This window comes from Citrus sinensis, chromosome 8 (genome assembly GCF_022201045.2).
Source record: "Citrus sinensis cultivar Valencia sweet orange chromosome 8, DVS_A1.0, whole genome shotgun sequence".
Lineage (NCBI taxonomy): Eukaryota > Viridiplantae > Streptophyta > Magnoliopsida > Sapindales > Rutaceae > Citrus > Citrus sinensis.
Window position 1 is genome coordinate 2,696,197 of NC_068563.1, and position 15,484 is coordinate 2,711,680.

Here is a 15,484-nt window from a genome sequence, read left to right on the forward strand (position 1 = left end):
TACCTCTTTCTTCATTCTTTCTCTCGTACTTCTCTACACCAAACACTAATGATGACAATCAAATCACAACAATAAGTGCAAATTTAATATTTATTTTTATGATCACACGATCATCAACAATACTCCAACGTTAATTAGTTCCAACGTAGCCGGACGCTTATTTAGCTAGAAGAGAATTAGTTGCTTGTGTTTTACTCATTTGCTAATGCTGCATGATTCCTCGCAAAGGCTCGTAGCTTTTGTGTGTCTGAAACTCAGAATTTTTTTAATTGAAACATTGATTGTCTCAGTCTCACTACTCGCTCCGGAATAATTTGGTGGGCAATTTTGGTTCAGCGGAATCAATGCTTCAGTTGTTACAGGATACGCACCAGTTGCAGATTTATTATTTTATTATATACCACAAACTATATGTTCAGAGTAGTAACTACAAATGATATCAACTTGTTTTTATTTTATAACAAATTAGATTAGCATAACAGCAGTTGTCTCAAATAACTGTGTATGAAAAATAGGAAGAGCTAGCTGTCACGTTCTAACGTATAAACCTTCCTATTTAATATGCTATGGTCCCCTTTGTCTTCTACAATGTTAACATGCAAAGACTTTTTAACAGAAAAACCTGTCCATATTCAATCCATGCTTGAAGGGAAAGAAAATTAATAATATGCCCATTATATTGAACTTAACTCATGGCACATTTAGTAAGTGGCAGACCATACACTTAAATTATTAGGGGTTTAATTTTTAAAAAAATTAATTTAATTTAGAGTACCTATTATTTTTTATTATTCACTTGAATACAATTAAAATTTCAAAAACTTAAATTCTATTATTCTCTCTTAAATTTAGAAAAAAAGAATATTAATAAATCATTTATTTTAAATGTTGGATGACTTACTCATGTCTCAAAAACTCAAATTCTATTATTTTCACTTGAATTTTAAATTGTAATAATTTATTTATTTTAAATATTAGACCCCATTGTAACCATATTTGTGAAAATATTATTTTTTAAATAATCTCTACTAAATATCTAAAAAAATAAAATTATGTGCCTATTAGAATTTGAACCAAGTCACCAAAATCATTAAATAACACTCTTATCACGAAACTACAAGTGTTTAATCATATAAAAATGTATCCAATTTTTTTTTAGTTCTTCGAAAAGAGATTTATGATACATTTAAAAGAAAAAATAATAACTTAAAAGGGGCTGAAGCCCCTCCTAAGCCTTAATTGAGTCCGCCCATGTCTTTAGCAATTACTCAATAGCTCAATTGTAAATACTAAATACTTCCCATCTCATAAGCTGGGTGGAAATTATGGTGGTGGTTTTGACATTTTCTCGAAATATTTAGGTGTCAATAATGCATTCCTACAGTGTGTGTTAGAGATTTCAAAATATTTGTAGATTTCTATCAATTAAAAAGTTTTTTCAAAAGGCTACTTATTCCTTCTTATTAGTTTCATAACCTTTAATGATATATAGTAACTAGAACTTATTGTAGTAAATTACTCGGATTCAAACACAGTTTATTTTCCAAAATTATCAACTCAAATGCTAGTTTCCATGGCTTCGAAAAAAGTTATCCTTAATAGTAATCTTAATCAAGACATATCAACAAAAGATGATATTATTATTCTACTACAACTACCAAACGAGAGGCCCTCTCCAGCTGCAAACTTCTTGAAATAGTTGGCAATAAATTGGTAAGCTTTTAATTAGTTTGGCCCCTCCCCAAAATGGACAATGAAATGATGCAACGCGGCATTAGGTGCTGCTTGCTGGTGCTCGACATACATGAGTTATGTGGCCGTGAGAAATTGTGTTCAATTTGCGACCCAAGAACCTGCATATGCATGCTAGCTGCTGCGATGGTGATGTGAGCGACCGTGAATTGTGATGGTGTTCGAATTAAATTACTCCACCTTCAAGCTGGTCCTACTCGGCCGACGGCTACTCTTGCTTAGAGATGGCCAATGGGTTGTACAGTACGGTACGACACGAGCATATTTTGGTGGAGCATGCGGCACGCACGTGGTTCAAGCTGGACTTATAATTTTGGGCACGCGGACATTAAAAGTACGACACGATTAAAGATGAAGTCAAGCACGATACGATAAAAAAGCCTATAATAAGCACATTTTATTTTTTAAATAAAAATAAATTTATAATTTTATAATTTTACAAAAACTTGAAATTGAATTTTTTAAATTCATTTAATTCTTAGTTTAAAAAATACTATAATTTATTTATAATTTATTAAATAAATAATTGATATCATGATTTTAATGAATAAAATTATAAATATCATAATTTTATAAATATGCATTAATATTATTGTGAACTATGATTTATAACTATATGTAAGATTAAGTTAACAATTAAATTAATTCTTAAGAAAAATTTATTATTATTATTATTGTTGTTAAGTATTAAAAAAATTCTAATACTATAAGGTTAAATTTAGTCATTAATATTATATTTTCTTACTATTATTAGTTTATTATTATTATTATTAAATATGGACTTGAGTTTTAAATTTTTGATTTTATTAAATTTGAATAAAGGTATAGACTTAAGAAAAGTAAATAAACTTAAAACAAATACGCCAACACCTTAGAATACGCTCTTAAAAATTAAAAAAAAAAAGAAAAGAAAAAAATTATTAAGTTTTTTTTTTCTTAGGCACGACACGAATGGGCACAGCATATGTGCCGAGCCAGGATTAAGCAAAAAAAATTAGACATGATACGATACAATATAATACAGGTACGAATACGCATGAGGTTTACTTTGGTGCCAACATGACCCATTGGCCATCTCTATTCTCTACTCTTACTCTTACAAAATTCACGTGCTCATTAATTATTCACATGCATTTCTATTAATAAGCTTTGAGGGGATGGATTCGAATCCCAATAATAGTTGGTACTTAATTCTTCTTTTGATTATATTGAATAAAAATAAAAATAGCTTTTCATTAATAGAAATAAAATGGATATTTTTTCGGTATTTTGTGAAGGTAAAAATTAAAACTCTAATTGTTTAATATATTAGAATTATCAAAAATTACCTTGATAAATTTATGATTGTGATATTTTAGTATATATATATATATATATATATATTTTAAAATATTTCAATATAAATGACCTAATTGGGTCATACACTTATATTAAACCACTCAATGCAAGTACAAGCGGATTAGGATTGTATTCTGATTGATGATTTACTCCTACAGAAGGATAAATAAACATCCTCTTTAATTTACGCCCCTTTTTCTTCACCTCTCAAGAGGACTCCAATACTCTCCCAATTATGGCCAAAACGACACTCAAATTGCCGTTTTCGCTTCTCTTCTTCACTTCACTAACGCTCACTCTGGCAACACTCGCTCTCACCGCCGCCGAAACGGCCGCCTACCCGACGATTCCCGGAACCATGCCGACCGGCTGCTCGCTATCAGAAGAAGAAGTGCCTACCCCGGTACGGCGAGAGGTGTACGAAAACGGCCAAATTTACGACATCACCCACCGTATTACGAGCGACATGCCGTCGTTTGGCTCGAAGGAGGGGCTGGGGCAGTACTTGTGGCTGCCCAAGAGTATTAAGAACGGGTCGCTTGCTAATAACTCGGAGATGAAGCTGCCGTCGCATACGGGAACTCACGTGGACGCTCCTGGGCACGTGTTTGATCATTATTTTGATGCTGGTTATGACGTTGACACGCTCGACTTGGGGGTGTTGAATGGTAATTTAATTCTGTTGTGGCTCTGTTATTTATTTGTATCTTTTTTTTTGTGTGTTTATTAGGTGTCTAATGAAAGTTCTGTTGTGTGAGTTTCTGTGCAGGGCCTGCACTGTTGGTTGATGTTCCGAGGGATAAGAACATAACGGGTATGTTACTTCGATGCCCTTTGCCGCATTGCGCAGATAATTCTGATTATTTTGTTTTCCTTGTTAATTGACTATGTTTTGACTGATTCTGTGGTAAGCACTTTTATATGAAGTGCTTCTCTGGCCTAGACTTACCGTTGTTTATGACTTTAGGTCTCAAATTATATTTAGTAGGAATTTAAAAACAAAATTTTGGATTTCTGGTGGCCTGCAGCAGCTTAAAGGGCCATTTTTTTTCAACTACAAATACTAATTGCCCATGGAGCGATCCAATAATATTAAGAGAATGCTATTTCATTGATTTTGGTTTCACTTCGTACTAGTGTGAACGCCACCAATTTCCTCTCATTTTCTTTATTGTCTTTGGTAATATAAAGATAAGCTAGAAAAAATTATAAAGCAATTCAAAATTCAAAAACTGTGCTATACTGGACAAATGACAAGAATAATTTTTTGTTTCTATTTTTCTTTAATTCAGATATGTTTGTGATGAACTCTATTTTCCACAGCTGAAGTTATGGAGTCCCTAAATATTCCCAGGGGTGTCCGGCGTGTGATTTTCAGAACATTAAATACAGACAGGTAATTTATAACATTCGTTTCCTGATTTATTAAAATTCAGTTATTAAGTGATGAGAGGACTGCCCATATCCTTTGTCTATACAACTTTTTAACCCTTATAATCTACATTAAATTTTTTTCGAGCAGCATAGCAAATGTTGAATGGGAAAAGTATTTATAGCTTGGAGTACTTGTGTGCTAACTAAAATTTAGTTCCATTTCAGGAAGCTTATGTTTAAAAGGGAGTTTGACTCGAGCTATGTTGGATTTATGAAAGATGGAGCAAGATGGTTGGTACAAAACACTGACATCAAACTTGTTGGTAAGTTATAAATTATTTTCAGTAGCTCTGAGCTACCTATCTAGGGTGCATTTTGTTTGACATTTTTTTTCCTCTCACGTCTTGGAGGAATGTGGAAGCTCCTTTTGATGCCGACACTAATTTGTTGTCTGATGCCTATGTGTATTCAGTGACTATTCTGTTTAACTTGATGATGTGAAGATATTTCTGTTAAATTTCTTTTGTAACTTCATGCTAACTCTGGAAATTTATATGAAAGTGCATCTGTTTCCTTCAGTAACATTTGCTGGTATGATTTGTTAGGGACACCTCCCAGTTTGTTGTTATTTACATATTTGTCTTCTAATAGAAGACTAATGCATATGTCATTGTAAAATGTAGGAATTGATTACTTATCCGCTGCTGCACATGATGATTTGCTTCCATCTCATTATGAATTCCTTGAAGGCAGGGTAAGAAAAATCATTTTTGTACTCCAGGATTGGTTGTTTTACTCATCAAGAAGTTCTGATTTTTTTTATATTTTTAATTTCTAGAGAAAAATAGCTTACACATCAGTCGACGCTAACACTAATAATCTTCTTCAGGAAGTCATTCTTGTGGAAGGCCTTAAATTAGATGGTGTGCCAGCCGGACTATACAATATCCACTGCTTGCATCTGAGGTTGCTTGGCGCCGAGGGATCACCAATAAGATGCATTCTCATTAAATGATATATTGTCTACGTGAGTGTTTGCTATAGCTAGTTTATTGATCCTCTACAATTAATGATTCCACTATTTAGTAAAAAATCAAACGTTTATCCAGGTTCCAATGGAAATATTTCTGTTATTTTGCTTGGAATCAATCTTAGTGGTAATCTAATGTAAATTGGTTGTTTTTGCAGTAACCCAGTAATGGGTTCATGAGCTATCGAATGGAGGAAATTGCTTGGAATCAGGAAGCAGCGAAATCCAGTAAAACTTTTTGATTTAAATCGAGTAGATGTGCGTATGTTTATCATCCATTACACTACTGGACATGACTGTCTTATTGTTGTGGCTTTTAGCATGAGTACATACTGTACATTGATTATTTATTGTGGCCGGTTTATCATTTTTCTTTTCTTGTTATTAGATCAGAGTTTCCACTAGTCCATGGTTTGATTTTAACTAATATTGATTGTGGAAAACTCATGGCATGAGACGAGTTGATGGCACTCAAAAATGTAGAAACAACAAATTTGAAAGGGCGATAACATGAAAACAGTGAATTTGAGGGGTCAAATAATAAGGTCTACATAAAAGTGATTTTAATTTTACCCTTACCCCTTCTGTGGTCCATTTTAGGCTAAGATGATGAAATCTAGATCATCATATTCATAAAAATTATGAAATTCACATACCTCACGAGCACCAATTGGGGTTTGTGATGAAGTGGGTTAATGTTTTTATTATTATCACTATTGTTGTCGTTGTTGTTGTAAATGCGTGGAATTTATTGAGAGACAAAAAGCAAAGGATTAGACAGTACTGGGAGTACTGGGGAAGTCAAACTCTATCAGAGCCACATGCTTGTGTCACCAAATAAATTAGCTGTGATTAAACAACCGTGATAGCTCATTAAGTTCCTATTTTTGGAAGATTATTATGATTCCCCCTCAGGAAATCATCAATCATGTTGTCCATTTCAGGCTAAACTAATTCCAGTAGGGACCATTTTAGGCTAAAAATCATCAACCATGTCCTGATCACTTCATATTAAATTTAAATCTGCAGTGATTTAAGATTTCTGTAACATTATTTTTAAACCCTCGTTACATCTCTTCTCATAAAAATTAACCAAACCCAGAGCAATTTTCGAATGACACCATCATGCTATAGCAGTAACAATAAAAAAACTCTTTTTTCCTGAAATCGGAAAAACGTTTGCTTCGGAAATACTTTTGTAACTTTTATTTTTAGAGTTCTTGTCTTCCCTCTCTATATCCATCTAGACTTAAAATCGAGGATGGTTTCTATCCACCAAAATGTCATTTTGTTTGTTTTAGGTGTTGTGTGGTGGTTTGATTCCAGATTGAGAGCTCGGCAAAATTTTGAAATCTGTGTTATCTGTTTTGAAAAAATAAAGAGCAATTTTTCTAATAAGCATGGCCAAGAACACCAGTAAGGACTCTCCGTTTTTACTAAGCTTCTTCACAGTCACACTCGCCATGGTAGCAAAGACTGCCTACCCGATAACTTCCGATTGCTCACTAACCGGAGTCACGCACCGGTTCGGCGAGAGGTTTACGGGAATGGCCGGATTTATAATATTAGCCTTCGACGTGCCGGCGTTTGGCAAGAAGGATGAAATGGGGTCAGTTTCTATGGCTGGTTGAAAGCATGAACAAGAATAATGCGATTGCTAATATGTCCGAGACGAAGCTCTCAATGCATGCGGGACCTCACGTCGATGCTCCTGATCACATGTTTGATCATTACTTTGATGTTGATTCTCTTGACTTGGAAGTTTTGAACACTATCAACAAAGTGTTGGCTCCACTGGCAATGGAGTCACCCTTAAGTGGCTTGATTGGGTTTGCTCCTCATTTCGAGTCGCAAGAAAGTTGCATTTGTTGGAAGATCATGTGCCTCCCGGTTCGAGCGGGGACTTCTAGTTTGGGTTGTGATACGGGCTTAAAGGTGCTTTCCACAGTTGGGGCCCTCCCAAGGATATCTCGTGGTTAAGATTAAAAAATAATAATTTTTTAATTACATAATTAGCAATTTCAACATTGCTTTAATTGGATTTGTTACATATGTCCGGAACTATTAGTTAATTTTACAAAAGATAAGAACATTCTCAATTAATTAGTTAATTTTTTGTTCCATAAAAAAAAAATGACATCTAACTTCAGACCCAGACACCTAAAGTTTGCTCAATAAACAGTTAAAAAAACTCATTATTTTAAAACGAATAGTTAAAATACTCATTAAGCCTTAGAGTGAACTGCAAGCGAGTTAAAGATAGTTGTTAAAAGTACAAGTATAGAGATGACAGAAATACCTGTAACTCTTGCCTAATTTGGATCAGGTATGGGCCTAGGAAATGCATTGAAATGAAATCGAGTCTATTTTTAACTGAGCCTAAGCCTCAAAAAACATTTTCAGATTTGGGTTCAGGGATTTCGTAGGACCCAACCCAAAATAAGTTTTAAAATTTTAAAATATGACCAACTGAAAGTCGCTTTCCCATTTCTACACATAATTAACCTGTGTTACACATAAATTTTTTTGAATACATTGCCCAATTCTCCCGCTTCTTCTCATCAATGGCGGAAGCAACTAAGAAGTAAGAAGTACTTTTTTCAAGAAATCATTCTTGTGGAAGCTCTTAAGCTTGACGATTGATCCAGCAGGATTTTATTCAATCCACTGCTTAACCATAAGGTTGCCTGGCGCTCAAGGATTACCAATTAGGTGCATTCGCATTAAATGGTGCATTTTAATTTCTGAAAAAGTTTTCCCAATTCCAACAAATTTTCCCCTTGCTTTTGGATTTCAAAATTGCTCGAATCAGATCCTTTCGATTTCTATATCGAAAATTTACTTACGAAGTTTTTTCCAACTTATTGATTGGTATTAACCCTAGATCCGTGCCCCTGAGAAAGGAATAAATACTTTATACTCGAGCTCCATCCTGTACTAGTTCCATTACCCCCCCAAAAAAACTTGAGGAAGGGAGTTTAAATTTCACTTAAAAGGTGCTTTAGAAGTTTGATAATGGACCATGCTCATATGGAGCAGCGGTGGTTTTAGTACGTACATACCATGTGATTGTAATTAATCTTGATGTTAGGGATAATTATAGTGTTAACAAGTACTTGGGCATTAATTATAGACTAATATATGTAATCAATAACGGTCTTTTGATCATTTTTTTTTCTATTCCACAAGTCAAAATTGATCCAATCAAATATTAAATATACCAATATTTTTTTCATTCAGGCGGCTGATAAAGGGGATTAGATGGCTGTTAGGTTAAATAAGAAAAAAATATTTCAATAATTTAAGTATCACCTAAAATATGACAAGATCAGAATTTACAAGGAATTTTAGTTTTAGTGGCTGTTCATATATCATGTTTTTGTTAACTATATCATAAAATTATGGGATATTAAAATATAATAATAATCTAGTGCGAGCAGTCACGGATCTTATGATGCGCGACTGCACACCGTTAAATTATCATTAGTGGGGCTATGTTGTGAAGCTTATAATCCCACCAATAATAATCTAACATGTGTGCAATTGCACGCTAGATCATTTTTTTTAGTATATTAAATCCTTTTTTTTTTGTATTTAACGCAATTACATTCCTAAGGTTCAAGCCGAAAACCTTGATTAAAATAGAACAATCTCTTACCAGTTGATTTATGCACTTGTTAGTATCGCACACTAGATCATTATTCTATTGAAATGATGAAATTTTTTTGACATATTAAAAAAATAGATAACAAACAAAATTAGAACACACAAAAAATTAAAAGCATTCACTGCAAGTGGGCTAATTTAGTCAACAATGTACTTTATTTTTTTATTTCCAAAGGGGAAAAAAACAATGTACAATTTTTTTAGACCAGAACAAAATATATCACGACTATTTTTCGAATTCTTTAACGTTGTCTCTAAAATATAGTATTATTTTCTCACAAAGTTACAAGGAACATTTCTCACGTAACTCTAAATCAATCACATGAGGCAAATAGGAATTCGTGGATTATTCTTAAATTATCTCCATCTTTATTTAAAAGCCTCTCCACGTGTCTTCACATACAAAACAAACAAACAATTTTCTACTAACTTGGGCACAGTAAAATTATCATAATATTAATAAATTTTAATCGTTTAACCATCAACTAACCTAAGCTGCAGGTACACCTAAGAATTCCTGATAAAGGTTCTTTCTAAATTCTATTTAAGTTCTTTCTAAACACTCTGTATCAAACATAGGCTCAACACGATCCTTCAGCACTTGTCGTGATCAAACTTATTGCGTGCAACAAATTAAGCTGAGATACAAATAAAAAATAAAAAGTCCTCGGCTGCTAGGGTTTGCAGTGAGACTAGGTGGGATAAAATTTATCAATTTTAATTCCGTCTCGTATATGTAAGTGAGATGAAAAAACGTTTCATTCTTGTCTTTATATTTTTGTTAGGATAAAAATATATCTTGATTCCGTCTCAAAAGAAACGAAATCCTACGAGATCCCATTCCAATAAAAAAAAATTTTATTCTTAATCGGTAATAAGATGGGATAGAGCGAAATTTATCAAAATCACTCCCGTCTCATATATGCAAGTGAAATAAAAAAAATCTCATTTTTGCCTTTAAACTTTTTATGAGATAAAAATATTTCTAAATTCTGTCTCAAATGAGATGGATCCCGCCCCGTCAAAGAAAAATTGACATCCCTATAGGCTGCGCATACCTCATCTTTCACAATCTTATCGTCTCAAAATAAAATTAAATTCATGCACGCACCTTTGTAACCAACATAAATTCTCTTCACATGATCACATCTCATTTCTCACAGATTAATTAAAAATAAATAATATCCATAAGCATGGCCAAAACTACTATAATCAACTTTCAGTTCTTGTTGCCATTCGTAATCTTCACTTTACTTGCACTCACTGTTGCAGCAAACGACGAAGCTTACCCCACAACTACTACTGCACCCGATTGCTCGCTGTCCGAGGAGCTCCTGATCAAGCCGGTCCGGCGAGAGGTGTACGGTGGCGGCCGGATATTTGACATCACCCACCAGGTCACGGTTGACCTGCCGTCGTATGACACCGAGGGCGGGCGGCTCGGGCAGTTTTTAAGGCTGCCCGTTAGCATGAAGAACGGGTCCTTCTGTAACATATCGGAGATGAAGTTCACGACGCATACGGGAACCCACGTCGACGCTCCTGGCCACTTCTTTGATCACTACTTCGATGCTGGCTTTGATGCTGATTCTCTTGACTTGGATGTCTTAAACGGTCAGTTTTATATATGTTCGTAATTAACTTTTATCCAGTTCTAATGGAATTTCATAAATTTGTTGCTTGATGATATTTTGGTTTAATTGGTTATTAATTTGATCGGTGACTATGGTTGCTTGTTTGTCACATAGGTCCTGGACTATTAGTTGATGTTCCACGAGATAAGAACTTAACTGGTATGTGTGTTCTTTAATTTAATACCCTTTTTGCGTTTGTTAATGGAAGTTTAAATTTTTTTACACTTTTCCATATGATTGCAGGTAACCTCAGCTAGTATGTAGATGCAATTAACTAGTTAATAATTTGTAATAAACTTTGTTTCTCTTGCAGCTGAGGTCTTGGAGTCCTTGAATATTCCCAAGGGGGTACGCCGTGTACTTTTCAGAACGCTAAACACAGACAGGTAAATATATTAATTCACGTAAATTTTATTGCCATTACTGTGCGGATCGTCTCAGTATTGCATTTAGTGACTTGGAATCGAAAGCTGATTTAATTGTCGATTATATAGGGCAAGGTTATCAATCTAATGTTACATACCCTGTTTCAAAATGAGTTGCCGGTTTAGTAAACTTGTGGGTTCCTGTAATTAGTTTTATTATTGGAACTGGAAGAGAGTCTGGATGAAATGGCGTTGCTTGAACCCTCATACTAGACATTCATTAATCAGAATTTTCAAAGAAATCACAATGCGTGCTTTAACTTGTGATTCATTTTTCAGGCAGCTTATGTTCAAAAAGTTTGACACAAGCTATGTGGGATTTATGGCAGATGGGGCAAAATGGTTGGTTGAAAACACTGATATCAAACTTGTTGGTAAGACAAAAAATTTCTCAGTAGTTCAAATTTTCTTCTGTTACCGTCGGGTGAATCCTTTAAAATTTTCATGAAGCTGAAATGATTTGTTCAAAAACATGTATTGTTGGAATATGCAGGAGTTGATTACTTGTCTGTTGCTGCCTTTGATGACATTATTTCAGCTCATCATGAACTTCTAAGAAACAGGGTAAGAAAATCATTTTAAATTTGATGCCTTAATTAAGCTTCATTCATCCAGATGAATGTGATGACAAAAGCTTTGTAACATGATGCAGTGTGTTTTAAGGGTATGTTTAGCTTTGAGAATTTATAGCTTATAGTTATAGTCCACAACTACTGCAAAATGGAAATCATTAACTGCCAAAATAAAAACAGGCATTTTGCAAATATTTCAGGTGTACTTCAAAAGTAAGCGTTAAAAACACAACACTCACTAACAAAATTGTTCTTGAGTCTACAAAAGGAAAGCAGAGTTTTGTATGATGTTTGTTTTAATTCGATGGGAAAATTTAGGGTGAATTTCTCATGAGTTCTCAGCACTAGCTAACACTAGTACTACCTTCTTCAGGAAATCATCCCAGTTGAAGGCCTTAAACTTGACCATGTCCCAGCAGGATTATATTCAATCCATTGCTTGCCTCTAAGAATGGTTGGTGCTGAGGGATCACCAGTAAGATGCATCCTCATCAAATGAGAACATCAGTTTTCCCATGTGAGTTTGTACTTCAATTGAATTTAAAGTATTAATATATCACTTGATGCATATATATGTATACACATATGAAGGCTTTTGTTTTCAACAATTCCGCTATAAAGTTATATATCTCCCCTGTTCCTTATCTTTCTTTCGTCAGTGTAATTGATATGGAAATAATTTAACGAGAACATGCTTCTAGGATCAGTTGAGCATGTGGTAAATAATGTAAACTGAATTTTTTATTGCAGGAAACAATGAATGAGATAATGATAAGTAAAGTCAAGACCATATACTTATTATATGCATCAGAAGAGATATTGCAGTGTGCTTATGCATAGCTTCGTTATGGATAAGACATTATGCTTTTTTTTTTTTTTCACATAAGGTTTAATTTTCTTGTTGCGGTAAGCTTGGAGACATTGGGAAATTGGATTGCTGTACTTTGATGTAGCATTTGTAAACCTGTTTTAGGCCTTATTTGATATTAAGGTGGTAGTATGAGTATCAGATAAGGATATTTCTAAAAATAAGTGTCTTTTTGTATTTTTGAGGCTGTATACATTTCTAAAAATAAGAGTCTTTTTGTTTATCTGAGGCTGTAGACTTAACGTGAAATATCTTATAGTATGCTCAATTACTCATAGATGGGCACTGAGTTGAACAAGTCTGCACATAAGTCAAAACCCACACCTAAACAACTAAAATCTGTTGAAATTCTTGTGAGCATCTTCTCTCTTTATGCTCCTGGATTTTAAACATTCATTAGGACATGCATATCTATAATTTCATGCCAAAAAGGGTCGGCATTTCCTATTCAAAAAATTGCTTGACTCAGTAAAATTCTGATCATTTCTCATTTGGATCGTACAATAAAGATGATTCTTTGTTTCTTTCCTCTTATATGCAATGCGCCTTCTCAATTAAGGATAGCTACTAATCTAAGTAGTAAAATCTCTTGAAGCAGTAATTTCATCGGCGGAGACTGCAGAGGAACTTAATTAGCTTCTTTAATTTGATGTTATTGCTACACAATAACCGTATTTCTAAAGGAAAGTTGCTAAAAATATTTCGTAACCACTTTTATCTTTAATTACTTAAGAATTTTTTTTTATTAAACTATCTGGTATGCGAATACTAAATTGGATCCCGATTAATTTAGATTCGAGCTGGGTATGACCAGTAGGGTGGCAAAGTTCTTCTAATAAATATTTAATACAGCTGCATTCCCAAACCTCAAACCGATGACCTTACTTAAATTAGAATAACCTTATGCCAGCTAATCTACGCGCTTGTTGGTTAATTAATTAAGAAGTTATTTGAGCTAATCTTACACATTGTTGTTTGATGAAAACTATATGATCTTTTGTAATTGACTCTTAACCCAACTTTAAAGTTATAATTAACAAAAGTTCATCCACTTTCGCTAATTGATAACTATTTCTTTTATTTTACAGTAATTATAACTTTTAAGTCAAATTGTCCTAAATGAAGCCTTTAACTAATTAGTTTCCAATCGTAATCGCTTATTTATTTATTTAATTAGTTTCACATTTCAGTTGTGAGCGTGTGAGTTTTATAGGAGAGAATAATTGAAAAAACGCGTGTTTCTATCTTTCTTTTCAAACCAAACATCAAACATGAACAAAATTTTGCTCATGGCAATACGATGCACGAGGGTCTTGTTAACAACTAGCCGGCCTTTAGCTGCCGACGGGGTCCCGGAACGGAGCGAGGCGTATGCTAATGGAAGAATGTTTGATATTAGCCATAGGGTCACCAAGGACTTGTCTTCATGGGACTCTTAAGGATGGGCTAGGCCAGTTCTTATTTCCCCTGGCAAGCATAAAGAATGGCTCTGATGTTAATGCTTCTGAAACGAAAATGTCTGTGCGCACTGGCACGCATGTCAATGCGCCGAGCCACATGTTTTATAATTATTCTAATGCTGGGTTTGATGCTGATTCTCTTGATCTTCAAGTGCTTAATGGTAACCCGAAATCATGTCCTTTTTTCTTTTTTTTTTGAATTCTCTAAAATTTTTTATTGTACATATTTGTGTTGGTGACTGCATATGTACATGTTTTTGTTGCTGCAGGTCCTGCTTTGTTAGTTGATGTTCCAATAAGGGATAGGAACATTACTGGTAAGTGTATTCTGTTGGAATTCTTTTTGCTTGATTCCAGCATATTGCTTAATTTCCTGAAAAATCTACTTATAATTGTACTATTACAATTTTTCCCTCTTAATTTTTTATATGACAATGTCTGCAGAGCAAACAGGCTTGCAAGATGGGCAATGAACCGTGCACTGATCAGGGCAAAACTTGGGGCAAACATACACTAAATTGTAGCATTGCTTGTATCTAATGTCCTTGCAAGTTGCTTGGCTTGGGTTCTTTGCAATTCCAGGTGGAGTTCTTGCTGCTTCTCCTGCTGGTAACATCGTCATCAGGAGAATTGGCACAAGAAAGTTTAGCTTAAAGTGAGCCATTGGGATCAGCAAGTTTCTGGAGAAACCCTTGAATAGTATTATTTTGGTTCTTAAGGATCCTGCTATATGTAATCTGTGAGTGATGCATGTCATGGCCAATGGCCCCTTTTATAGATGTCCAAAACGAGAAATATGATGGCCCATGTGCCTAATATTTCGGATCAAGGCTTGTGAAATGAATGTTCTTTGGGAAGTCATCTTTCACATGGCACTGCGTTGCTTCTGTTGCTTTCAACGCGAACATGAACATGGCAATATGCCAATACGGCATATCTTAACCAACACTTACTACAAAATGTTACTTTCCTCCATCTAAAATAATAAATTTGTTCCCATTATTTGGAAGACAGAATGATCAGAATGAACAATATGATCAGCCTAATAGTTAACCAGCTCTCATGTTTCAGTAGTGTCTAATATACTAAGCATTATTAGCCTAATAGTTCAACTTTACAGCCATGCATTCACATTTGCAGCACCGGCCAGTATAGATACACAGCCTCGTCTTCTTGTTCGAGAATCTCATATTTTATTCAAGCTGGGCCATGTTCATAACGTTGTAACAGTGAAAAAAATAATTTATAATATTGGGAAATTAAAGTATGGAATCTTGAATCAGAAGCAGGGGAAATTTACAAAACAAGCCAAAAAAATAAGGCATTTTTCAACTTTAACCCCTCAAACTTTTTTCTTTCAACATT

At 34.2% G+C, this 15,484-nt stretch overlaps 3 protein-coding genes across 3 annotated transcripts; all 3 read left to right on the top strand.

The window, feature by feature from the left end:
* Positions 1 to 3,216: 3,216 nt before the first annotated feature.
* LOC102611912 (cyclase-like protein 2) lies at positions 3,217 to 5,898 on the top strand. The gene is made up of 7 exons (XM_006486956.2): positions 3,217 to 3,758; positions 3,860 to 3,904; positions 4,414 to 4,486; positions 4,690 to 4,787; positions 5,148 to 5,218; positions 5,354 to 5,491; positions 5,653 to 5,898. Exons 1-6 carry the CDS (start codon positions 3,326 to 3,328, stop codon positions 5,477 to 5,479), a joined length of 846 nt encoding a protein of 281 aa, XP_006487019.2. The 5' UTR covers positions 3,217 to 3,325; the 3' UTR covers positions 5,480 to 5,491; positions 5,653 to 5,898.
* A 4,326-nt stretch (positions 5,899 to 10,224) lies between these two features.
* On the top strand, positions 10,225 to 12,882 carry LOC102612208 (cyclase-like protein 1). Its single transcript, XM_006486957.3, has 7 exons — positions 10,225 to 10,774; positions 10,909 to 10,953; positions 11,108 to 11,180; positions 11,499 to 11,593; positions 11,713 to 11,783; positions 12,165 to 12,308; positions 12,542 to 12,882. The coding sequence occupies exons 1-6, from the start codon at positions 10,354 to 10,356 to the stop codon at positions 12,288 to 12,290; spliced, it is 831 nt and encodes a 276-aa protein (XP_006487020.2). The 5' UTR covers positions 10,225 to 10,353; the 3' UTR covers positions 12,291 to 12,308; positions 12,542 to 12,882.
* A 149-nt stretch (positions 12,883 to 13,031) lies between these two features.
* Positions 13,032 to 14,948, top strand: LOC102612507 (cyclase-like protein 1). Its single transcript, XM_006486958.4, has 3 exons — positions 13,032 to 14,280; positions 14,389 to 14,436; positions 14,564 to 14,948. The coding sequence occupies exons 1-3, from the start codon at positions 14,031 to 14,033 to the stop codon at positions 14,590 to 14,592; spliced, it is 327 nt and encodes a 108-aa protein (XP_006487021.2). The 5' UTR covers positions 13,032 to 14,030; the 3' UTR covers positions 14,593 to 14,948.
* Positions 14,949 to 15,484: the final 536 nt, after the last annotated feature.

Excerpts from the sequence above, each read along its gene's own strand:
- LOC102611912 (XM_006486956.2), top strand. The coding sequence starts at position 3,326 with ATGGCCAAAACGACACTCAAATTGCCGTTTTCGCTTCTCTTCTTCACT. Across the intron at positions 3,759-3,859 it reads CGACTTGGGGGTGTTGAATG|GGCCTGCACTGTTGGTTGAT; the intron begins GTAATTTAATTC and ends GTTTCTGTGCAG. Across the intron at positions 5,219-5,353 it reads ATGAATTCCTTGAAGGCAGG|GAAGTCATTCTTGTGGAAGG; the intron begins GTAAGAAAAATC and ends AATCTTCTTCAG.
- LOC102612208 (XM_006486957.3), top strand. The coding sequence starts at position 10,354 with ATGGCCAAAACTACTATAATCAACTTTCAGTTCTTGTTGCCATTCGTA. Across the intron at positions 10,954-11,107 it reads ACGAGATAAGAACTTAACTG|CTGAGGTCTTGGAGTCCTTG; the intron begins GTATGTGTGTTC and ends TTTCTCTTGCAG. Across the intron at positions 11,594-11,712 it reads CACTGATATCAAACTTGTTG|GAGTTGATTACTTGTCTGTT; the intron begins GTAAGACAAAAA and ends TGGAATATGCAG.
- LOC102612507 (XM_006486958.4), top strand. The coding sequence starts at position 14,031 with ATGCTAATGGAAGAATGTTTGATATTAGCCATAGGGTCACCAAGGACT. Across the intron at positions 14,281-14,388 it reads TGATCTTCAAGTGCTTAATG|GTCCTGCTTTGTTAGTTGAT; the intron begins GTAACCCGAAAT and ends TTGTTGCTGCAG. Across the intron at positions 14,437-14,563 it reads AAGGGATAGGAACATTACTG|AGCAAACAGGCTTGCAAGAT; the intron begins GTAAGTGTATTC and ends CAATGTCTGCAG.